The 24,766-nt window shown below is 40.8% G+C and overlaps 1 protein-coding gene across 1 annotated transcript; it reads left to right on the top strand.

Annotated features, from left to right (window-relative positions):
• The first annotated feature begins 1,107 nt into the window (after window positions 1-1,107).
• On the top strand, window positions 1,108-24,357 carry fam20b (FAM20B glycosaminoglycan xylosylkinase). The gene is made up of 9 exons (XM_030131997.1): window positions 1,108-1,310; window positions 2,914-3,236; window positions 3,437-3,684; window positions 3,796-3,882; window positions 3,983-4,092; window positions 10,563-10,734; window positions 20,872-21,063; window positions 22,233-22,292; window positions 23,216-24,357. Exons 2-9 carry the CDS (start codon window positions 3,108-3,110, stop codon window positions 23,445-23,447), a joined length of 1,230 nt encoding a protein of 409 aa, XP_029987857.1. The 5' UTR covers window positions 1,108-1,310; window positions 2,914-3,107; the 3' UTR covers window positions 23,448-24,357.
• The last annotated feature ends 409 nt before the right edge of the window (window positions 24,358-24,766 follow it).

Here is a 24,766-nt window from a genome sequence, read left to right on the forward strand (position 1 = left end):
TTATGTTGTAAGGGATCATTTAAAGTGGGGAAACATTTTAAGCATTATTATACCGTGTCGGGAAATGACACCCCATCATCTTGAGGCTTTGGCTTAATCCCACGTCCTCTTCCCGACATCCTGACCTACTGAGTGTTCTGCGATAAATGAACGGTGGCCGTTCCGTAGACCTACTCGTAGCTTGTCGCGATCAGCGTCTGGCGCGTTTGTTTCAGTGCATTGTTAAAATTTATGTGTACTCGATGGCAATCACGCTGGTGGTATAACGGTCGGGAAATCAATGGTATAAGTGTTGTTTGTGCATGGAACTGGGCTGGCGGATGGCGATAGGCGGAAATGGCGGTAGCTAATTGAACTAGAAGCACTCAGAGAGCGCAGACCTCCGCCAAGGCTGATCAGTGGGCCCCCCCACCCCCGATCACCACCAAAATTTAATCATTTCTTCCTTATCCTATTTCCAACAAATCCTGAAAATTTCATCAAAATCTGTCCATAACTTTTTGAGTTATGTTGCACACTAATGGACAGACAAACAAACAGACAGACAGACAGACAAACAAACCCTGGCAAAAACATAACCTCCTTGGCGGAGGTAATAATGCATTGGGGATTTTTGTGCAATGGTTTTGGTCGGCGGTGAGTGAAAATGGCGGTATAATGGCGGGCGGTTTAACGAGAGTAGACTGTACTTACTTCTCCTAAGATATTTCAGGTTATTCACATTTTTTGGCAATATTATACTTTAAGTGTAAATACATGAAAATACTTACATTTCCAAAGAGAAACATTTGGAGTTGTCATTATTTATATGTTATTATGATAGTATTTTACTGGTTGGACCCACTTGAGATTGAATTGGTCTGAATGTGGAACCTGAACTAAAAGGATTGTTAATATCTTTGTGTAATTTTTGCATTTCACAAATTCATCCCAAGGGCCAGACTGGACCGTTTGGCGGGCCGGATTTGGCCCCCGGGCCGCATGTTTGACACCTATGTTCTAAACCATAAGTGTTTCCATTAAAACTTGCTTTACGTATTCATGTGTCGTACTCACGGTCCCACACTGCCACCTGGTGTCCGGGTGGAGCACGTGCAGGAGGGGGAAGTATGTCGGAAGTGGACACACACACACACACACCAGAGAAGGAATCGAAGGAAAAGGGCGGAGGAAAGGGAACCTCTGAGGAGATCCAGAAAATGGCAAAACCATCGCGACTTTTAGCAACGGGACAAATTAACAACATTCTGTTTATCTGACCAGTTTACGGACAGTTGGAAGCCTGTTTGTCCCGGGGTGAACGGCGGAAGGTAAGTGGGGTTCGGTGGGTAAACAGTAAACACAACAGACGACGTACTGTAAGCTAGCAGGCTGCTTCAGTTAAGCTAACCTACCCAGTAAGGTGTCCAGCGGTTGGCTAAAACAACTATCTACTCGCTGGAAGATGCAACTCCGGCGCTGCAGTGGTGTTTACATGGTAATGCTAATAATGCTCGAGCGAAGCTAGCAGGCTACATCTGTGTAGGTCCGCCGTTGGGTGGTTTTAAGGTGGGTTTCATGCGGTTATTGCTCTCCAGCCGTTTTCACGCCGGTGTGAAAACGGCAGAAACGCAATGAAAGACTGATTGTGTGGCAGAGGCATATGCCTGCGTGGCCAGAGCCCTGTCGGCTGAGCTGTCTCCAGTGGTCATTACTTACAGCAGTGTAGCCTGCTAATGTCGGTAGCTAGTTTGATCAGATTTCGGTAATGCTAATGAATGTTAACTCTTCTGTCTCTCAGCGTTTAAGGCAAAAGCGTGTAAAAGGATGCAGCTGGCTGAAAAGCGTGTTTTATCTGCTGAATTTGCATGGCATCGAGTTTATGAGGAAGATTTGAGGTTAGTAGAGTGTGTGTCTCCCTGTTGCAAGGTTAGACTGTGAAGGCAAGGTGCTGGTGCTGGGTCCACCACCTCATCTGACCCCCTCTGCACCACCGCAGGACTCCATGTCCGTCATCCCCATCAGTGATCTGTGCACAAACAGGCTCCACTCTATATGGACACTCCAGATCCTGCACTTCCTTCTAGCACTGGTGTGCAGCTGGTGGTTAGGTTTAGATCTAAAATGTGTAATTATAGGGAAGTCTGAGTGTTGCAGCTTGTAATGACAACAGTGTGCTTCTAACAGCCTGCAAAAAAAAAAAAAAAGATGCTGTTTCTTCATGGGAGTGCCTCTGTGAATGAAGCCTAATCAATAAGGAAATGGTTTCCCCTGTGTGCTGTGGAAAACTGAACTGGCCTACACAGCTCTCTGACCTCAGCCCCATCCAGCACCTTTGGGACAAACATGAAGGCAGACCAGTGGCCAAGCCTGATCTGCCTGAATTTGTGGTGGAATGTGAGCAAAGATCCCTGTAATCAAGTTCCACGATCTTATTAAAAGCAAGAGCTGAGGCTTAAACAGCATTCCTGAAGTTTGGGATGTCATGTTCAGCAATTAAATATGTGGTTTTTTTTTGTTGTTTTTTTTTAATTGCCCTGACACTTTTTGTCAAATAGTGTATTTATTTCTGTCTTTAATAATCCAGTCTGTTAGCGAAAGAGCTACCCTAACTGTAAATGCAGATTTAGTAGCACTTAGTGTTGTGTATTGAATGTATGCCAGTGCAAACTTTGCTCTAAACGCACACACCTATACTGGACTTTGTCATTCCGGGTTATGTCAGACAGGCTTCATCTGTGCTGCAGTACTGGGTCATTGTCTGTCCTGAGGGGATACAAGCTAAAGAGGCAGAAAATCAATTAGTTTTCTGTCTGCATATTATTGACCGTACACTTTTCATCTCTCTCTTCCTTTCCCTGCGTAGATCTCTCTCAGCTCCTCTTCAGTCCCCCCAGCCTCCTCTGATTTCATCTTCTTGCTCTGTCTTTTCAGGTGACTGCCTGTTTGCTCAGATTGCAGCTTTAGACAAAGGCAGCAAAGATCTACACCTTCTGAAAAGTCTGTCTGTCTGACGGAGCGGGCAGGCAAAAGGGCTTCGCAGGGGCCATGAATCAGGGGTGAGGGGGAATCGCTGCGGGGGAAACACACAGCGTTGGGTGAGGGGGTCGAGGCCGGTCGGTGTGGAGATGAAGCTCAAACAGCGCATGGTGGTGCTGTGTGCCGTACTCCTCCTGCTGGGCCTGGCCAAGATCTTCCTCCTTGATGGAGGTGAGGGATCTGCAGCCAGCCGCAGGGACCTCCGAGCATTTCGTAAGGTAGGGGTTTGGTTACCTGGTAGTGGTCACAGGCAATGGCAAAATAAAGATCTAAGCTGTTGACTAAATGGAAAATGTGTGTTGTACAACTCTGTAAATGGCAGCTGTTAGTACAGTCTTATGTTTGAGTGTTGCAGACATGTTCATTTTGGTCCATTATGCACAAAATTGTCACCCACCCCCCACCCCCCTTTTGTTAGATGGAAGCTGGCCTTTCTCTGTCTCGGGGAGCTCGCCTTACCCACACGCTCCAGTCCCCGTGGGAGATAGCAAGTCAGTGGGTGGGCCCCAGAGAGGTGTACCCTGAGGAGACCCCTGAGCTGGCTGCTGTTCTCACCTCCCTCAGCACTGCCAGGATAGAACGAGCAGATGTAGGCTACAAAGGCACACAGCTGAAAGCTTTACTTGTGCTTGACGGGGGACAGAAAGTGGTCTTCAAGCCCAAGAGGTGAGATGCATCAATAAAAATTGGCTGTTTCTCACACACATCCTTAAGTTAAAGGCTGACAAACTTGAATTTTGTGGCTTTCTGATATTTGTCCCTTTCATCATCCCGTAGATATAGCAGAGACTATGTAGTCGAGGGCGAGCCTTACGCAGGCTATGACAGGCATAATGCAGAAGTGGCAGCTTTTCATCTGGATAGGTGTGTAATCATGTGAATATTATTTTGTATCACACCCTGTTTGGTCCTGTTACTGAGGCAGAACTGTAATAACATGTCCCAATGCTTCTGTCTGCTGCAGGATCCTGGGGTTCAGAAGAGCACCTCTGGTTGTGGGCAGATATGTAAATCTGCGCACTGAGATCAAGCCTGTTGCCACAGACCAGCTGCTGAGCACCTTCCTCACGCAAGGTAAGAACCCCCCTCACCTTTCGTGCTCTGACACATTTCAGGGATGAGGTCTTTAAATGGGGACAGGGTAGTCAGCAGACACAAATTGGACTGAGATGAAGTTCTCTCCGCCCTGGTTCTCCTCAGGGATGTAGACCACTGTTACTACAACTACCTCTAAAAAAGTCGTATGATGACCTTTTGAGATAAAATCCTGATCCACAGTCTGAATTACAATTTGTCTCACCTCTTGGATGTAAGTTTTCCCCTGATTACCCAGGCTGTAGTGTAATGGATTTTTGTAGTTATTATCTGAGTAGAACCTTGGCCTTTTGCTCATTTTGTATCATATTTAATATTTTGACAGTAGCCATCATGAAGCAACTGAAAATGATTTTACACTCTAAACAAAACTCTCAAGCTTCTGCTAAATCTGACTCCCCGCTCATTGGAATTCAGCAAATCATAGACTTTCAGTAATTCTTCACTCTCTGGATTAATCATTTCTTCGTCATTATTTCTTGGTCACCTGAAAACAGGGTTCCTACAGGGTGTTAAAAAGTGTTAAAAGTCTTGAATTTGCAAATCTGCATTTAATACCTTAAAAAGTCTTTTAAATTTATTAAATTTGATATGGTAGGTCTTTAGATATGTTGCCATAAACTTGTTGGCTGTATTGTGTTTAAATGTCCAAGCTGCAAAGAAAGTAATGTTAGTCTACTCAGTTCCACCCGTTTCAACCCAACAATTTATACTGAAATTAGGAACCAGTTATTGCTCAACTTTGCAGCCCCCGGTGAGAAATGATCACAGAACATTCAGCCCAACACACGTCTAGCCGTTTGTCATCCACACTTCACCTGAGAAAGGTGATTTTGGGAATGATTTTTGAAATGGGCATTAAATTCTGTTCTAAGTAGTCTTAAAAAGGTCTTAAAAGTCTTAAATGTAACTTGAAGAAACCTGTAGGAACCATGTGAAAAACATCACAATGAACAAGCTCTGCAGGTTAAAGCAGTCAAAAACTAATCACTGTAGCGCAGACAGTTGCTAAATAGTGACTATAAAGAGACTTAGAATATAATAATAAGAAGTTTTATTTATAAGTGCCTTTCAAGACACCCAAGGACACTGTACAATAAGATAAAACGGATAATGCATAAAATACAAAGAAGTAAACAAATAGATAAAAGAATAATTACGATATAGAAATGAAGATGTAAAATGGAGAGTAAAACTTATAAAGTCAATAGAAAAGCAACATTGATGCTGACAACTCAAAACGCAACAAAATGCTGTAAGTTAAGTATTGACAACTTTGTTTTTTGTTGCATGACACAATCTGTACATTCCTCTAAAACCCAGATCATATCACATATTAAGAATGACCATGACATTTACTTTAACGAGTTTCCACATTTCCAGTGGTGAGGATGTGCTATTACGATATGAATAGTTTCCCTTTCTTTTTACTCATCTGTCCACTTTTGTGTTTCATTCTGATGTTGGTTTTCTCTCAATCTCATTCTCTGTTTCATTCGGCTTCTCTACCTTTCCTTCTGGTTTTTCTCAAACAACACACTCAGGATGTGAACTGTCAAGTCCTGTTTGATGAAGGTGTGGCACTGTAACGCAGCTCGGATTATCTTAGGTCACCGAAGCCTTTGAGCATTCCAAAGTGTGAAAATAATCCAGGTGAGGTCACTGGGGGCCTGTAATAAAAACCAGTAGTTTGATATTGGTGGAGAAACAAGGTCTAATGACAAAAGTGGTAGTTGTGCAATAGTAGGGTTTCATGCCAGGCCACTGTTGATGTCATTTAGACATTTCCAGTTTCTTTTTTTTTTTCACCATCTCTTTTCTTTGTCTGAATGACAATAAGTACAGAATTAATTTTTTCGCCAACCCACTTAAAATTAGGCAGTTTCAAGTCAGGTCTTACAGTTTTCAATATTAGATGTTAAGGTCTCATAAGAGAAAGCAGCATGATTATAAACCATCAAACCATTATATGTCCAACTTCATTTCCCTGAGGCGGTCAAACATTATAAAATATATGTTTGTTTTTAGCCTTTATGAAACACTGTACTGCTTTCAGACCACTCACATGTTGTATACGCTGCAAATTTGATGTGTTCCTGTAAATTTTTTCTAGTTTATTAAAGTTGCTGCTTCCCGCCAATCTGTATTCGGCTGATTGTGACTCATTTCTACAACAGACTCTGAAATCATGGTTTACAGCTTGTGGATAGAATAACAAACCCTGTTACAGTAGCACAGGCAGCTACACAAATGTATCATCTACTTCTCAGCATGAGTGGTGGATAAATAAACACTTCAAAGGGCATGTTCACCCAAAAACACATTTTTGTATTTTGTTTTTAGTCATGCATGAGTTTTAGAATTTATTTGTTCTAATTTTGAAATACCCGTCGGTGAGATTTTGACCTTCACTACAAAACGGTGATAGTAAGTAAAAGTTTGATTGTGTGGCTGAAGACTGTGCATTTCATATTTCATGAGCATTTGCAATATTTACTTAAAGGTGGAGTACACCAGACCTGAAGTAGATAGGCGATGTATGCTGAGAGGTCTTAGCCTCTTATACATTACTGTCAACCATCACAAGTTGTAGATGTGGACCTACAACTCAGGGCTGTTTGTTCTCAGAGGGTTTACAGTACCTCAGGATGATGTTGTCAGGATGACTTTTGGGTCTTGAAAATGAAGGTTACACTGGCTATGATGCAAAATCTTCACTACTAAAAGTAAAAGTAAAATAAAGTGTTGCCTATTTAGAAAACACAGAAATACTTTGAGTTCCATGTAAATGTTTGTTTTCATTCTGTTGCTATCTTATCTCATTATTCACGTTGTGTAGTAGTAGTAGTAGTAGTACATACATATATACGTATGACCATATAGTTATATTGAAGTATAAGAGATGCGCACTTTCCTGGGAAGAAGGATTCCTCCTCTGTGACTATTTCTGAAGTTTCCTCTATGTTTTTCAGAGACGGGGCTTTTCTGGAGGGGTTTTTCCTCATATTTGAACAGAAGGAAGAAAAGAGTGTGTTGTGTGTGGAACTACTTGTATCCCAAAACAAAGTGTCATCTTCGTTTCACAATGAGGCTTATGAACAGGAGGATTTCTATATAAAACCAAGGCAATGATATTTACCATAAATAATCCTTTTTATGAGAAGACATTAAGCAGACACTGTTTTTGAGGATGTGCCCCCCCCCCATTTTCTTTCTTTCATTTATTAATTCATTCCCTCTTCTTTTTCTACCCTACTGTTGATGTCAGGATACTCTAACAGCTCTTATGACTGATCTCATTACCCTCACTCCCATAACACTCATTGACATATGAGCTTTTGTCGACATTCCAGACCTGTTCTTTATTTCAGTCCTGCTGTTTCTGTGTTTGACAGTGCTCTTGTTATTTCATCCACCCATTCTGAGTAGAGGTTGACTGATGTGGGTGTTCTAAGGCTGATGCTGATTTTTAAAATTTGGTCAGTCAATGGCTGATATGTACAGCCGATTTTTGAGGACAATATTTAAGACCAATTTTTATTTTTTATTTTTTAAAGCACATTGACCATAGAATACAATTGAAACACTCACATAATTAAGATTTTTAGGCAGCAATATGAATGAAATTATTAATACACATACACATAGTACTCTTTTAACATTTATTGAACTTCAAGTGCTGCCCACACAGGTGCCTGATCAAATGTCTTATAACATTTTTACTACTGATCAAATATCGGCTTTCCAAAACAGTGCATAAATTGCCAAAGTTATGTCACAGACGGTCACCTCCTAAAGGAAAGAACCCAGTGTCCAACATCAAAATACTAGTTATTAGTCACACATTTGTATTCACTAGTGCTGGTGGATAAAGGATAAGGACTTGTTACAATTTTCCAAAGAGAAACAGCCACTTATACTTTGTGCTTCTTTTTGCAGTCTGTCCATGAAGGAGACAGAGGAAGTGAGGAAAATGGCTGATATATCCTGTGTGTTTGAGTATTAGTCACTATGTCCAACTGAATTTATTAAAAGGAACAGTATTAATTGCATTTATTCTTAACAACGTTCACAATCTGTGTGATGTTTATTCACTTTAATGGGTTCTATGTAGTATTGACTTTCCAAATTCTGTTGCATGGGGGATGTCAATTACTAGAACACACTCAGGACCAAAACCACCAATGAATTAACACTATGTATCCACAGAATGTATCACTCAGTGAATAAAGTATGAAGGTCATTGTTTACACACATCTGTATTATGGTATCATCAAGTGTTGTTCAACCAAAAACGTATAGCAGGTTACTTTTACAGGCGGTCAAAATAACACTGTCTTATAATCTTTTTGTCAGCTGATAGTTTACATTTCAGCTCTGTTAGTATAGCTCTGTTTAGACACAAAACAGCCACAGTAAAACCACAAATCACCTCTGTTTTCTGTACAGTTTGTGTTGTCAGTAACTGCACTAAAGATCTGTTTGGAATTGTCAAAACAAGGTCAATACTGTGACAGTTCAGTCTGAACCATAGTTCAACAAACAGCAAACTTTTCAAACATGATAACACCATAGAATAATTTAATACCTTCATAAGTCTCATTATGAAACTCACCCATGTGGAAGAAATGCTGTGATTTCATCATTAAACTCCATTCTTTTCATTTAGAGCTGTGTCCAGTGGTGAAAACAATAGTGCTTCTAGCTTTTTTCACTTTGTGACTTTGTCACTTTCTTTTACTGTAAAAGTTGTTCCTTAGCAGTTCTCATCCCATCTTGTTCTTTGCTCAAAGGCCACATCGCCCCAGCAGGATGACTCACTACTCCCTCTTGTGGTCACATAAATCTGTGGGCCGAGGTTGTGAATCTTTTCGGGACATATCTGTACAGTCCAATACACAGGGTTCGTGCGGGTGCTTGAAAATGCTGGAATTTCAATGTTGTGTTTTTAAGGTCTTAAAAGTGCTTGAATTTTAGTTTAAGTGCTTGGAAGTGTCAGCAATTATAACTCTGTGATGAGATTTATTTTTTTTTTAAATTCATTTTTGATATTAACTCTACCAGGTTAGATGTCATGCCAAAGCTACTTACAGAGAGGTAATACATTTTGAAAAATAAAATTTTATGTCAAAAAAGAAAATTCCCAGATCTTCTCAGGTTGACTCCAGGTACATTTTTATCTTAATCTTTGTCTTGGTACGAGTGTGTCTGAAGAACATCTAGTGGCTTCCCTTTTTTGGATAATACTTTGTGTTTTCCTTTAATTTCTAAACCTTTTTGCAATTATTATGAAACATGATGTTAGATGTACATTGTATTATGCTATGAACATCTTTGTGGTAAAAAGTGAAAAAATATGAAAATTAGTATACTGTATTTTCCAGACTATAGAGCGCACCTGAATATAAGCTGCACCCACCAAATTTTAAAAGAAAAAAATATTTGTACATATATAGGCCTCACCTGACTATAAGCCGCAGGTGTCCACGTTGTAACATGAGATATATACACAGAGAGATGGTAAACAGAAAGATTATTTAAATGTTTATTTATATACCTTAACTGCTTTTTTCAAACAGTGCCTGTAACGCAGCAGTAAAACGGCAGGAACACGGCTGGTTAAAAAAAACAGAAAAGTCATTGATCGCTGTCTTCATCTTCCTTCTGCGCACTGAAACCACTGAAGTGGTCTTCTTCAGTGTCTGTTGAACAGGCTCAGAAAGGCTCCGTCACACACCTTCTCAGTCTCTCTTCCGTTGTCGCTCTCAATGGCACTTCCGTGATGCAGCTCTGTTTCCTTCTTGGACAGCCAGATTGATTGCTTTTAACTTAAAAGCTGCATCCTATGCATTTCTTCGTGTGTTTTCCATGATGAGGGTTTGTGCATGACACGCAAAATGACTGTTAAAAGTTAAGCTTAAAACTTCTCCTCTGCACATCACCTCTTCCACCCGTCTGTCTCACTTTTGGGCTTCCTGCTAGAGTGCCCCCTGGAGGCCGTTATCCTGTAAAAATCTATACTTGAGCCACATCGTTGTATAAGCTGCAGGGTTCAAAGCATGAGAAAAAAGTAGCAGCTTATAGTCCGGAAAATACACTATGTATTCCTGTGAATGTGTATTTTACCCCACTGATAAGGTGCTGTGCTGGAAAAATTAGAAAATGACCATTTGCTTGAATTTGACCTTGAAAAATGTGTGCGAACCCTGAATACATTGGTGTCTTTGCCATAACTTCAGAGCTCTTTATTCTAATCACTATAATGATCATTATAGGTCATTTTTGAATATTTAAAAGTAGAAATAGTACGTATAGAACATATAAAAATATAATGGGCAGCTTCATGTGTTACCTCCTCACAGCCACATGTTTGCATCTGTATCAAATCAAGTCATTGATAGAATGTTATGGATAAATATTCATTGGGACTCTTTCTTTTTTGTTTCCAGGTAATAACACATGTTTCTATGGTAAGTGTTACTACTGTCGGGAGAGCGAGCCAGCGTGTGCAGAGGGAGAGATCATGGAAGGCTCATTAACCCTGTGGCTTCCAGACGTCTGGCCTCTGCAGAAACACAGACACCCCTGGGGGCGCACTTACAGGGAGGGGAAACTGGCCAGGTAAGTGTGATGTTTATGGCGGCACTGTGGTGCTGAGCATCACAGGCTGATTGGAGGAGTGGGTGGGGGAGGTCACTGTGGTTGGTGTATCCTGTGAGCATTTAACACTTGATGCCTGAGTGATGACGCTTAACTAACCATGCTAGTTCCAGCGTGGGCAGCAGAGGAGTGACTTTTTCTGGTAAAACCATCCGTTACTAAATGTTAACTGAAATGTCACCGACTTTAAATGTTCAAGTTTAAGCCCAAAGTCCATCTATGTGAAATCATTGGGTTTGAGTTGGACTTGGCATTAATTCATTCCACAAGTTACATTTTAAGTATTTTGTTGTGATGTTTTCAAAGTCCAAAAGTTTACGTTATTCCAGAAACTGTATTCACCAGGGATGTGATTCTTGTGGATTATGTGATGAAATGAATGAATAAATCAATGTCTTTATTGTCATTGCACATGTACAACAAAACTGAGAACGCTGTCCTTAACCCATAAAGACCCAAACATCCACTGACCAAAAGCATCTACTGATCTAAAATGTTTAATACCTGTTGATCCACTAATCATATTAGTACATGTAAATAATTGGTGCAAAATGCAGTTATTCATCTTTTCATGGTCATCTGATATGACCCATTTGGATGTTCAGAGGCTCCGTAGTGAACATAGAAACACCGTCATCTTCTACAACATTGATTCACCAGTAAAACCCATGGAGTTTGATCAATGACAGTGGATGGAGACACTTGGTTTATATTCAGTTAATGACATATTTTACTGAAAAGGTCCATTTTTCCTCATTTTTCTCTGATTTGATCAAATAACCTTGAACTGACTCTGAGCTTTTATGAACATCTACGTGATCAGTGAATTAAATATAGGAAAATACATGATTTATACTGAAAAAATGCAAAATACAGAGGATAACATTACAATAGCCTAAATAGTGATCAGTCACTTAAAGATGCAGGAGACTTTCGTGACCAATTTTTCATCAGATCTGTAAAACCTCAGTCATAGCCTAAGTATCACGAATCTGTAAGTCTTTCTGTGATTACTCACCTGAATCTCTTGCATTACGGTGAACAATTTCGAAGTGCCATCCACCATAAACAAACCATGTGTTTACAAACAGAGCCAGGTGGTTACTCGGGCATCTTCGGAATTTTGTCGCGACATGCATTGTGGGAAAGGGAGTTTCACACAGCTGCATGTCAGCGGCAGCGCAACCATATGTTATATGGATGAAACAAACACGATGCTCAAACGGCTTGAGGAATATGCGTAGAGGGAAGGGAGCTCCTGCCGTTTCCGCGTCATGTCTGCAGCAGCTGCCGCTGTCAGGCATCTACACAAGCCTTCGTTTCCCACAATGCATGTCACGACAAAATTCCAAAGACGCCCGAGTGACCTCCCAGCTCTATTTGTAAACACATGGTTTGTTTATGGTGGATGGCACTTCGAAATTGTTCACCGTGATGCAAGAGATTCAGGTGAGTGATCACAGAAAGAACTAGAAGCACTCGGAGAGCGCAGACCTCCGCCAAGGCTGATCAGTGCCCCCCCCCCCGTGGGCCCCCCCACCCCCGATCACCACCAAAATTTAATCATTTCTTCCTTATCCCATTTCCAACAAACCCTGAAAATTTCATCCAAATCTGTCCAGAACTTTTTGAGTTATGTTGCACACTAATGATCAGGCCCCCCCCCCCCCCCCGATCACCACCAAAATTTAATCATTTCTTCCTTATCCCATTTCCAACAAACCCTGAAAATTTCATCCAAATCTGTCCATAACTTTTTGACTTATGTTGCACACTAACGATCAGTGCCCCCCCCCCCGTGGGCCCCCCCACCCCGATCACCACCAAAATTTAATCATTTCTTCCTTATCCCATTTCCAGCAAACCCTGAAAATTTCATCCAAATCTGTCCAGAACTTTTTGAGTTATGTTGCACAGTAACGATCAGTGCCCCCCCACCCCCCCACCCCCGTGGGCCCTCCCACCCCCGATCACCACCAAAATTTAATCATTCCTTCCTTATCCCATTTCCAACAAACCCTGAAAATTTCATCCAAATCTGTCCAGAACTTTTTGAGTTATGTTGCACACTAACGATCAGTGCCCCCCCCCCCCACCCCCGATCACCACCAAAATTTAATCATCTCTTCCTTATCCCATTTCCAACAAACCCTGAAAATTTCATCCAAATCTGTCCTTAACTTTTTGAGTTATGTTGCACACTAACGGACAGACAAACAAACAGACAGACAAACAAACAAACAAACAAACCCTGGCAAAAACATAACCTCCTTGGCGGAGGTAATAATAATTACGGATTTGTGATACTCAGGGTATGACTGGGGTTGGACAGATTTGATGAAAAATTGGTCACAAAAGTCTCCCACACCTTTAAGAAAAGTTAAATGTAGAGAAAAAAATAAGTTGGAACTGCCGCAAAAGTAGCACTTGGTCTTATGGGTTAAGGAGAATGAACAGAAAAGAGCATACATATGTTACGCCCCAGCCTAGGGGTTTACCAGGGTGAACATAATGTGCTCTTCTTTGTCCCCTCCCAGCTCCCAAGCACACACATCAGTCAAAAACTAAGGTTCACAATATTTATTTTCAGCAACTAAAGGAGGGTTAGGGGAGGGTTCGGCTAAAACAACAAACAAAAAGTCTTCCACAAGGTTCAAACTAAATTACCTAATCCAAAATAAATGCACGAAATAAAATACAGAAAACTAACCTAAACGCCCTAACCAAAAACAGGAGAAAAAGTGAAACAAACAAAAAAAAGGCCAACCTCCCCTACCAGAAAAAGGATCAATTTATAAAAACTCTATTTACAACTATATACAAACGAAGTATCACACGAAAGCACGAAGACTGACGACCATACACAGGAACACAAGGTTGGAAGCTGGCAGGAAGCAAGAGAGAGAACGAACTGGAAGGTCAGTGCCATTTTTGAAGGGGCCGGACAAATCACGCTCCACCAATCAGCAGCTTCCTACAAAAAAATTAAGACAGACAAAAAAAGGGCACAGCACATCTACAGGACGGGAGAGAACACACACACACTAAACAGAAAACATACATAGGGTCATAACACACATAAAAATATAAAAATTAGATGTAATACTATAAATAAAAAAAAGAAAAACAGTAATAAAAAAGGCAAACACACACACACATTGTGCAGGTATTGATCCTGATCAGCATTACACTGTGAGTTCTAAGAATATTCAGTTTATTTGTATTAAGTACAGCTATGGTTTTAGCATGAAAACCGTTCTTGAATCTGTTTGTCTGAGTTTTCTGTGAACAGACTGTTGGTAGGTAACCTCATTCCTGTATTTTCATCAATGTATTAATTGATGATTAGAATATGTGTCTGTTCTGATCCTTTTCAGACTTTTTTTTTTTTTTTGTAAATACGAATATAATGTCGCGCTCATTATACAGAGAATTGGAACAAATATTGCCCCAACTTTTGCTCATCCCATTCTGTCCTACAGTCGGTGTACAGCAGGTCAGCAGTAATAGAACGGTCCACTTCATAGACTTCAAAAGTAAATAAAAGTTTACTTGGTTTCACATGAACTTTGTGTCAACGGCTAGAACTCCTGAATATCGCCTCTGATGTCATGCAACCCATTTAATTATAGCTGTTAACAGTTTTCGGTCACCACACATCACACCTTCATCAAATGGTATTCCAGTCTGTGTAGGCGTCGTGATTAATTTTGTCATTTTACTGTTGAAAAAAATGTAATTACCATCAAGTTGAGCTTCCCTTTACTTGAGGTGAGGGGCATTATATGATTCTGAAACAAGAACATTGGGATTTAGGTTTTGAGCATGTACATGTTTAAGTAATTATACAGTTTGTCATTGTTTTAGAAGTTGTCTTTTATTTTTCATATAATCTGTCCCTTACGATCTAAAATCTTAAATAAATGGATAAATAGAATGTAATAAATAACAGTGCCAGTATTGCTTAATGCATAGAAGTGAGAATATTTGTGAGTTTATAGTAATTCTTTGAAGTCTGTCAGCACTGAAATGTTGAGTTAATCCACTTTTATGTGCAGTAACAACATGAATACAGATATCTGATGTGCACTGAGCCCGGGTTCATACAAACACTTTGGTGAATTGTGTAAACCCAGTGTTCAGAATGATTTATGATAGGAAAAATGTCTCCTGTTCATTGTGAAACTGTAACAGGACATGATAGACCCTGGTTGGCTGCAAGGTTATAATAGTTTTGGATTTTTCATTATAGTTTAGTTTTATTTATCAGTTAGTTTTAATTAGGTTTTAGAGCAGATTTGCTAGTTTTTATTAGTTTTTGTTATTTACTAAAGGCTTAGTTTTAGTTTAGTTTTAGTTTTTTTATATCTTTTATCTTCTTCGCGGTCGAATTCAGATAAATCCCATACAGGATTCTGCTGCTTTCTCCCAACTTTAGTTTCCATGTTTCCAGGTAGAGTGGGGACGAAGAGACAACTCTAAACGACAAGTGACAAGAAGTGATGGACCATTAAATATCATACGGTGCTGCTAGCTAAAATTGCTTGAGGGAAATAAATCGATTTCATATCAATCGGACATTGACAAAGACGAAAACGAAGGGAATTTCATCCATAATTTTTATAGTTTTAGTTAGTTTTATAAGCACACAAGACAGTTTCAGTTAGTTATCGTTTTTTTCTTTTAATTATAGTTTTATTTATTTCAGTTAACGAAAATGTTTTTACAATTCTGGTTTTCGTCATTTCGTTAGTTTTCATTAACAATTATAACCTTGGTTGGCTGTAGTCACTTATACTGTTGCTGGATCACTGGGTACCCAGAGTGGCCGTGTGACATCACCCTCTGCGGTGCGCAGTTTCTGCTCCTCAATTTTAACTGCTTGCATACACACCTCACACTTCACAGCACTGTTAAGTGGGGGGGCGGGGGGGTCTTCCCACACCCCTGTTTCCTGGATGCCATCTGGGGCGGGGGGCCCCGGGGGGAGGTGGGGGTTGGTCCATTGGCTTGGGACTTGGCTGGCTGCATTGCTGGGGGGGGGTGCTGCCTTCTGATGAATGACGTGTGCACATGGGGATTGCGGTCGGGGGGAGGGTTAAACTGGCTGTCCTCTTGCCCACTGCAGGACGTGTTGGAACCAGGAAAGATGTGTGTGTGCGGGCATAGGGGGTGTGGTGGTTGCTGGTGGGGTGGTGGACCACGGTGGGGTTCCTGGCGGCTGGTGTTGCTGCTCTGGGCTCCAGTTGGCGCTGGGGCTGTGCTCGGCTGCCACGCCTTGGGGGGACTCGCAGCGGTGCTGCTTGCTGCCTGAGGAGTGGCGGCAGTCCGGATACGTGTGCCTGGTGCAGGCAGGTGTGTGCGTAGGTGGGTGTGGGGAGCTGTGGATGGTTGTGGGTACATGTGTGGGTGTGTGTGTACATGTAGGTGTGGGCGTGCATGTGGGTAGGTGGGTGTATGGGCATGGGTGGAGGTGTTTGTGAGTGTGTGAATGGCCGAACATGTGGGATGGGTGGTGAGTGTGTCTGGGTGTCAGTGAGTGTGTGTGCATATGCTTGTGTGGGTGTGTGGGGGACTGGGGGGGTGTGCGGTTTGTGGACTGGGGTTGGTGGGACGGGGGGCAGGGATAGGGGGGCAGGCCTTCGGGCCCCTGGAGTGCTTGGCCATGGCATCGGGGTGTGCACTGGCCCACGGCGGGTGTCTGTCTGGACTGGCCTGAGCTCCTGGTGTGCTGGGTGGGACCCCTGCCCGGGGGGACGGGTGGCTCGTGGGGCTTTGGGATCAGCGTCTTGCTTGCCCCTGGGTGGCCGGCCCCTGGCGGGGGTGTAGCGGCTGGCGTCCCTGACCCCCTGGGGCCTGTGCTCAGCTGCTGTGGGGCTTCTGGCTGAGGCCCCCGTTGACCATCTTCGGGGCGGGTGCACTGTCACCTCTTGGGAGGGGGGGGCTGGATCCCCCCCCCTCTGTGGTGTCTGCTGGTTGGCCAGGCCTTAGGGCCCTCTTTGTTCCTCTCACTCTGTTACAGCAGATTAATGTGAACAACTGATGTGTGGATTTGTTACTGGTATTATTTGGGCAGACGGTGTGTATGATATTCTGTTCATGCTTTCTTTTCTTATATTCATCATTTAATAGGTGTTATGTATTTTATTTTATTTTATTGTAATTTTGTTTGTTTTGTTTTGGGTTTTTTCTTTCCTTTCTCTTCTGCCCAGTTTGCTCAGTTAGTAGTTATTGTTACCATTATGATTATCACCATGGTTGTTACTGTTGGTATTGTTGATATATTCTTGTGAGGGTCTTCGCCACCTTCTTCTTTCTTGCTCATGTCAGGTTCGGCATTGAAATGTGGTTCAGCAAAACTCATAATAAAGACAGTAGAATATCAAGGGGAGCTTCATATACTTTATGAAGTTTCCTTTGGCAAATCAAATTTGTTCAGCACCAAAAGCCAGCCAGACTACCATTCTGCTGTTATGATGCTGGACAAGACAAGTTAGAAAAAACAAAAAAATTATACAGTTTGTCATTGTTGTAGAGGTTACCTTCTGTTTTTCATATAATCTGTCCCTTAAGGTCTAAAATCTTAAATAAATGGATAAATAGAATGTATTAAATAACAGTGTCAGTATTGCTTAATGCACAGAAGTTAGTATATTTGTGAGTTTATAGTAATTCTCTAAAGTCTGTCAGCACTAAAATGTTGAGTTAATCCACTTTAACGTACAGTAAGAACATGAATATAGATATCTGATGTGCACTGAGCCCGGGTTCATACAAACACTTTAGTGAATTATGTAAACCCAGTGTTCAGAATGATTTATGATAGGAAAAATGTCCCCTGTTCATTGTGAAACTGTAACAGGACACATTAGACCCTGGTTGGCTGTAGTCACCTGTACTGTGTGTAGTTAATCTGAAACTATCACAGAAGTACCGCTCGCGGACAGGAAAACCTGTTACTGTTAGGTTTTGGCTTCTTTCATGACTAGATTTTAGTGTTTCTTCTAGCTTTTGAATAAATTTTGCAAAAATGTCAGTGTGAAATGATTCAACAATTCATACAGGGTTCATACAGGTGTTTGAAATCCTTGAAAATGCTTGAATTTCAATGTGTTTTCACGGGCTGAAAAGTGCTTAAATTTTAGTTTAAATGCTTGAAAGTGCTTGCAATTATAACTCTGTGATGATCTATTTATTTTTAACATTAACTCTGCCAGGTTAGAGGTCAAGTCAAAGCTACTTACAGAGAGATGATTCATTTTGAAAAATAAAACTTTATGTCAAAAAAGAAAGTTACTGGGTGTTCTCAGGTTGACTCCAGGTACGTTTTTTTCTTAATCTTTGTCTTGGTGTGAGTGTGTCTGAAGAACACCAAGTGGGTTCCCTTTTGTTGGATAAAACTTTGTGCTCTTCTTTAATTTCTAAACTTTTTGCTATTATGAAACATAATTTTAGATGTATGTAGCATAATACTATGTACATCATGATAAAAAGTGGGAAAAAAAAAAAAAACCTTCCTAAAAACATTCCAGACCCTGTAAATACTTGACTTTTAGGTGCAGTTTACCGACGCTGCTTACTCTGTACTTACTCCTGTCACAGGTTTCTGTCGTGATAGTGATCCTTTATTGTTTCTAGTGCACTGGTAATGACTGAGGAGGGATTATTTTATGTACAGTTTGTTGTTTGCTCTGTTTTGCTTTGTTTTGCTCTGGGTTTGTTTTTTGTTTTGTTTTTTTCTATGGTGCTAGCTGCGATTGATTTACACCCATGCTTACTTTAGATTTCTGTAAGGACCATTCAGCACTGCACTTGTATTATATTGAGAAAACTTCATTAAAAAAGATCTTGATCAAAAAAAAAAGTGAAAAAAATAATCATGAGGATATGTATTTTTGTAGATATGTATTTTACCCCAGTGATAAGGTGCTGTGCTGGAAAAATTTGAAAATGACCCTTAAAAGTGCTTGAATTTCATAGTCAAATCGTGGATCCTTTGTGTTGTACATTCACTAAACTCTTTATAACAAATTTATAACTGAATGTATTGTTTTTGGTTTCACCTTTTCGTACAGAACACACTGAACGTAAATTAACACAGATGGTAGAGTCATGACTGTGTCTCCTAACATCTCAATTCAGTCAATACACATCATCACACAACCATGACACACAGAAACAGGTAGATTCTAACTGTCCTACATTTAATGCAAGATGAAAAAATACTGGTTCAGTTTGGATTCCACCGCAGACGATAGTCATTTGATCCTTTGGCAAGATTATCACCCCACCCCCCACCCCCTCTCAGGCTGATGCAATATAATGTAATGTAGTTTCATCTCAAGTGCTGCTAAGGTTGTTCAACAGTTCATCACACACAAAGGTGAATGTGTTATTTGAGAGATCTGACAAACATTCACAGGTGGACACAGTACGATCTAAAAAAATTTGCTCTGATTTCGACTCCTTTTGTCATCAAATCCCCTGAATGTTAGACTATGGTGAGTACTTTACATAGAGATGATTTAATGTAGATGCAAACTATGAGCGTATTATCATGGCACCATGAAGGAACACTTGTCCTGATCACAACAAATCACGCTCACCCAGTGCCCATTAAATATTAACCCTTCAACCCCTGACGTGTCTGTGGTGCTCGTTCTGTCTGTGTGATTTATTTTAAATGTTTCTAAAACTTCAACCATTTGCTCAAATTTCGAAACGTGCTCATAGAATAGACCTTGTGCTATCCATAGACATCTGAACATGCTCAGTGTACCCCCCCACTGCCTGTGTAATGGGGGCCAAAACGCAGAACAGTGAGTGAGACTGACTTGCTATAAAAATAGATGGTTTGGGTTTGTTTGTTTTTTACACCATTTTCCTTGTTGTTTTTTGCTTTTACTGTTGTTTGCAGTGTTGTGGCGATTTTCCTTTTATTTTTTTTTTTTTACTGTGTTTTTTCCGGGTTTTGATCCTATAACTGCTTTTTTTTTTAAACATGTATTTATTGAGATTTTTTCTTTTAACCAATACAACAAGTTACAAACAAGCAAGGTGTATAGAGAGTATACATGTAAATAAAAATACAAAATACATCCACAAGAAAAAAACAACTAATAATGATAATGCTACAGAAAAAAAAGATCAAATAAATAAGAATATATATCAATGAAAATATGTATCAAATATATCAATTTATATCAAGTGTAACTGCTTTTTGGAGTTCAACCAGGTGCCAAAAAGCAGATGGACCGATTTAGACAAAAAGAGCCCTAAAACAAAAACTATTTGGCCAGATGTTGTTGTTCAGTGCATTGCAATTAACAGTTGATGTTAAACATCCCTAAATCTCTTATTGATGTACATTCTGAATGCTTTATTTTAGTAAAAACCTGTCAAACTTCAATTCCTCTCTGTCTTTTTCTGTTATTCCACCCTGTTTTGACCCACACAGTGAAACAAAACCACAGAAGAAAAGGAACACAAACACATACTCACAGCAGCACATTTACCTGGAATACTGTCTCAGGGGTTAAAGGGTTAAATACTAAGCAGATGTATATATCACATGGCAATGAGAGACAGAACGACTGTTCGAATCAGGTTTGGATTCTTGTCAGAGGACGGAGCTCCTGCTGAGCTGAAGCTCAATATGTTCACAGAGCAGCTGTTATTGGAAGACCCTGCTCAGCTCAGCAGTAATGATGATGCCCCCTGAGTGCTCCAAACATCATCAGCTTTTCAATTAGCACAGAAAGTCAAGATTATGTAAAATAACTATAATTACTCAACATCAGCAAACTCGTATATATTAAACAAATATTGATGTAACTACATGTTGTTGTTTTTTTTCCTTACAGAACAAGTAAAATTCACTTAGACCTTTCATTTACTTTTCAGCTTTGACACCACACTAAAACCACACTCTTACAAAAAATGAATTAGCATCTTTCTGTCACGCACACCTACACCTACATATTAACCTGAAGCAGGTATTTCTAGAGTTTTGTCATTTCTAGCTGCACACAGTTGAGTATGAACCACATAGATTTTCCTGTGATTTCACTGGATTTCTGTGCCTGTTCTCACATCCAGGTGGGAGTACGATGAGAGCTACTGTGACGCAGTGAAGAAGATGCCTCCGTACGACGCAGGCCCGAGGTTACTAGACGTCATCGACACTGCCATCTTTGATTATCTTATTGGGAACGCCGATCGCCATCACTACGAGAGTTTTCAGGATGACGGCGGCGCCAGCATGCTCATCCTACTCGACAACGCAAAAAGGTGAGGATTAATTTAAAGATTCTGACCTTTTCCTGTGCTTATTATTTGAAGCTGTTCCTATTAAGTATCAGTATCAAAAAAATGAAGTGAACAAGTCAAAATGCAAAAACAACTGAATTCATCCATTGACAAACATTATTTTGGTGCTCATTAAACCATAGTTATTCAGTTGGTGTGTTATTGTTCTGTCAGTTTAACCTGAATTTGAGGTTGATTTGATTCTTGGAAATCACTGACTATCTGGCAACAGACTGCTCTTCTGGCACAGCAACACAAAATTCACCATCTCTGTTTCAATTACTGATTGTTCTGACATTTTCCCAACAATCCCAGCTTTCTCAGCTCTTTCTTATCACCACTGAAAGTACCTTATTGCTCAGGAAACAGACATTTTTGTGAAGTAAGAATGTTATGATGATCAAAACAAGCAACTGAAAGTTTGTTTTCTGCATGTTATCATTTTTCAAGAATTAATCACAGTCATCAGGATTACATTCTGTGTGGTGTATAAAATACTAGTGCAGGAGATAATGACATCCCAGGCATCCCCGTCTGAGGGGAGGCTGGCTTTTATGTTCAGCCAGAAGCAGCAGATTTTTAATTACTGACTCCAAGACTAATTTAAGAACAGATTGGGTATGGCTTTTGTCAGCTTTACAGTGTAGTAGCATCAGGGCCTTAGAGTAAACAGAAACCTAACCATAACTACTACTGTGGGTCTCACTTCCAGTGTACAAGTGCAGGTAAAGGAAGAAAACTGCACTTAAACTGGTCACACAAGTAGACTGTATAGAAACTAATATCACAGAATCCAGAGCTTTTATTGGACATTCGTCTTCCTCTTATTTAACATAAAAACGTTTCCACGGAGCACATCAGTGAACTGGGAAACTGCTTTTATAACAAACAGAAAATCCGTGCTGTTCAGGCAAACTGAAGCAGGAGCTCTACTTCTGGGTCGTTGGACTGCGCTGAGTGGAGTTTGTCGGAGAAGAACTGCATCTGAAAGTGTGCTTTGGAGTGTGTGCTCTTCAGTGTGTGCTGCTGCCAGCAGAGTGTGGCTAATGCATTTTGATGGCCTCTCTAAAGCACAGTACAGACATCCTTCAGTTTCTCTCCTTAAGTCTTACATTGTTCTTCTATGTTGTGTTGTTTTTTCATCTGTGCAGCTTTGGGAACGCAGCTCTAGATGAGAGGAGCATCCTTGCACCACTCTATCAGTGTTGCATGTGAGTACTGGAAAAAGATCACATCTCCAATGTTACATCTCATGTTAGTCAACTACATCTAAAATAATGTGTATTATACAGGATTCCCGTGGGGTCTTAAAAAGTCTTTAATTTATAAATCTGCATTTAATACCTTAAAAAAGTCTTTGAAAAGCATTCATTTTGATATGGTAGGTCTTAAGTTATGTTGCCATAAAATTGTTTGCTGTGTTGTTTAAAGCTGCGTATGACGTTCATCACCAATTTTTCATCAAATCTGTAAAACCTGAGTGATAGCCTAAGTATCACGAATCCATTAGTCTTTCCGTTATTACGCACCTGAATCACTCCCCTCACGGTGAACAACTTCGACATGTACTCCACACACACTCCATTCATTTACGTACCAAACCAAAACATAAATGAAACCGTCACTCTGGTTTTTTTTGGGATTCCACGCAGCCGCAGTACAGCCGTAGTGGCAACAAACACAGAAACGGCTTCATTGTTTCTTACTACTGTGGCTGTGTGGAATCTCAAAAAAACCAGAGTGACGGTTTCGGTTATGTTTTGGTTTGGTATGTAAATGAATGGAGTGTTTGTGGTGGAGTACACGTCAAAAATGTTCACCGTGAGGGGAGTGATTCAGGTGCGTAACACAGAAAGATTCATGGATTCGTGATACTTGGGCATATTTCATGAAAAATTGGTGACAAACATTATATGCAGTTTTAATTGTGTCTGGGAAATGTCCACACTGCAAAGTAACATTAGTCTACTCAGTTCCATCCGTTCCAATCCGACAATTTATGGCAACATTTTTGCCAGTGTGGCTGTGAAATGGGCATTGAATTTGGTTCTTAGTAGTCTTAAAAAGGTCTTACATTTAACTTGTAGAACCTGTAGGAACCCTGATTATAGTGTTTTTTGTCTGTTTGTGTCAGGATTCGTGTGTCCACGTGGAACAGAATAAACCTGCTGAGGGGCGGAGCTCTGAGTTCAGCGATGCGACAGGCTCTGACATTTGACCCCATTCACCCGGTTCTAGCGGAGCCGCACCTCGCAGCCCTTGACAGGCGTCTGTCTGGCATCATAGCAACAGTGAAACAGTGTATGGAGGCACAAGGGCCCGACAACACCCTCATAGAAGACCGAATGAACCTCCCTCATCCCTAATGCAAGGGAGAGGAAATAAACTGCTCAACAGGAACAGCCAAGACTGATTCCCTGCCTGGAGAAGAGGAACAGCAGATGAAAATGAGGCAACTGACCAAACAAATCAGGCCTGGTGTTACAGAGAAAGATGCAGAGTGAGTAAATGGACCAACAAGGCAGAATAAAGACTGGACTACCCCTGTTTGTCCTAGTTTTTTACTCCATGGTCTCTACTTTTGACTAGACTGGAGTGGCTCTAATTGAGCTGCCAACTCCATGACTTCAGCTATATGAACTTTGTCTCAGGACTGAGCACAAGAGGACATGATCTGCTGTACGTGGAAGAACCCCATCTACTACTACTACTGGTTACGATTAATTTTTTGCCATGGGCAAAAGTCCCCCCTCCCTGCCCAGCGTTTCCACAGCTAAAAGAGAGCGGTGGACCCCGGAGACACTAAGAAGAGCAGGAGGCTGAAGATGAGCCATCAACGTCACAATGGAAGGCTGTACAGATGTATTTCACGCTGCCAAGTCCAAAAAACAGGCCAAATGTCATTGAATCTGACATGAATCTGATTCGTTTTGAAGTGAAAGAAAAGACTTTTTTTTTCTTGAATTGAAATTTGACTTTAATTGGAAGGGGGAAAATAATCCACCTTCCACCACCAGTGTGTATATATTTAACTTAGTAGGAACATAGAAAAATGAGGCGAAAGAATATACATTTGTGGATTATAATATTAATTAAACTTAAGGGTGTGTGTGGGAGCGTGTGCGTACATGTGCGTTTGGAGTGTGTAATGTGTGAGAACAGGTGCCATACTGTGCCGTTAAGTGAGAAAGCTACTGACACCACAGACTTGAAGCAAGGGGACATGGGAGGAGGTGGGAACATCTTCGACATTAAAGTGTGATCTATTTAAAGGTGCCTCTCTCATTCTTCTGTCTTTTTCATCACTTAAAAGCAAAAAAAACCTGTTGTGTTTTGATGATGTGTGGTTTTCAGTTTCACTCAGAAGTGCTTCGGTAAATTTGTTGTAGTCATATGTTCCAGATCTTATCGGTAGCCCACCAACTGATATCAAGATTGACTCTTGGCCAGGAGTCAATAAACCCTGGTCCTTGAGATCTTCTATCCTGCATGTTTTAGATGTTTCCCTCTTCAACACCCCTGACGGCCGTTATCAGACTTCTGCAGAGCTTGATGATAGGCTCATCATTTTAACCAGGTTTTGGAAGAAGGATACATCTAAAACATGCAAGATAGTAGATCTCAACGACTAGGGTTGGTGTTCCCCTGGTCAAGGCTAAGAGTTCTAGTTTTTATCTTTTGTTTT

The sequence above is a fragment of the Sphaeramia orbicularis genome, chromosome 4 (assembly GCF_902148855.1).
Source record: "Sphaeramia orbicularis chromosome 4, fSphaOr1.1, whole genome shotgun sequence".
Lineage (NCBI taxonomy): Eukaryota > Metazoa > Chordata > Actinopteri > Kurtiformes > Apogonidae > Sphaeramia > Sphaeramia orbicularis.

Bases quoted from the DNA above. Each gene is read 5' to 3' on its own strand.
- fam20b (XM_030131997.1), top strand. From the start codon at position 3,108: ATGAAGCTCAAACAGCGCATGGTGGTGCTGTGTGCCGTACTCCTCCTG. The intron at 3,883-3,982 runs GTGTGTAATCAT...TGTCTGCTGCAG, and splicing joins GCAGCTTTTCATCTGGATAG to GATCCTGGGGTTCAGAAGAG. The intron at 21,064-22,232 runs GTGAGGATTAAT...TCATCTGTGCAG, and splicing joins CTACTCGACAACGCAAAAAG to CTTTGGGAACGCAGCTCTAG.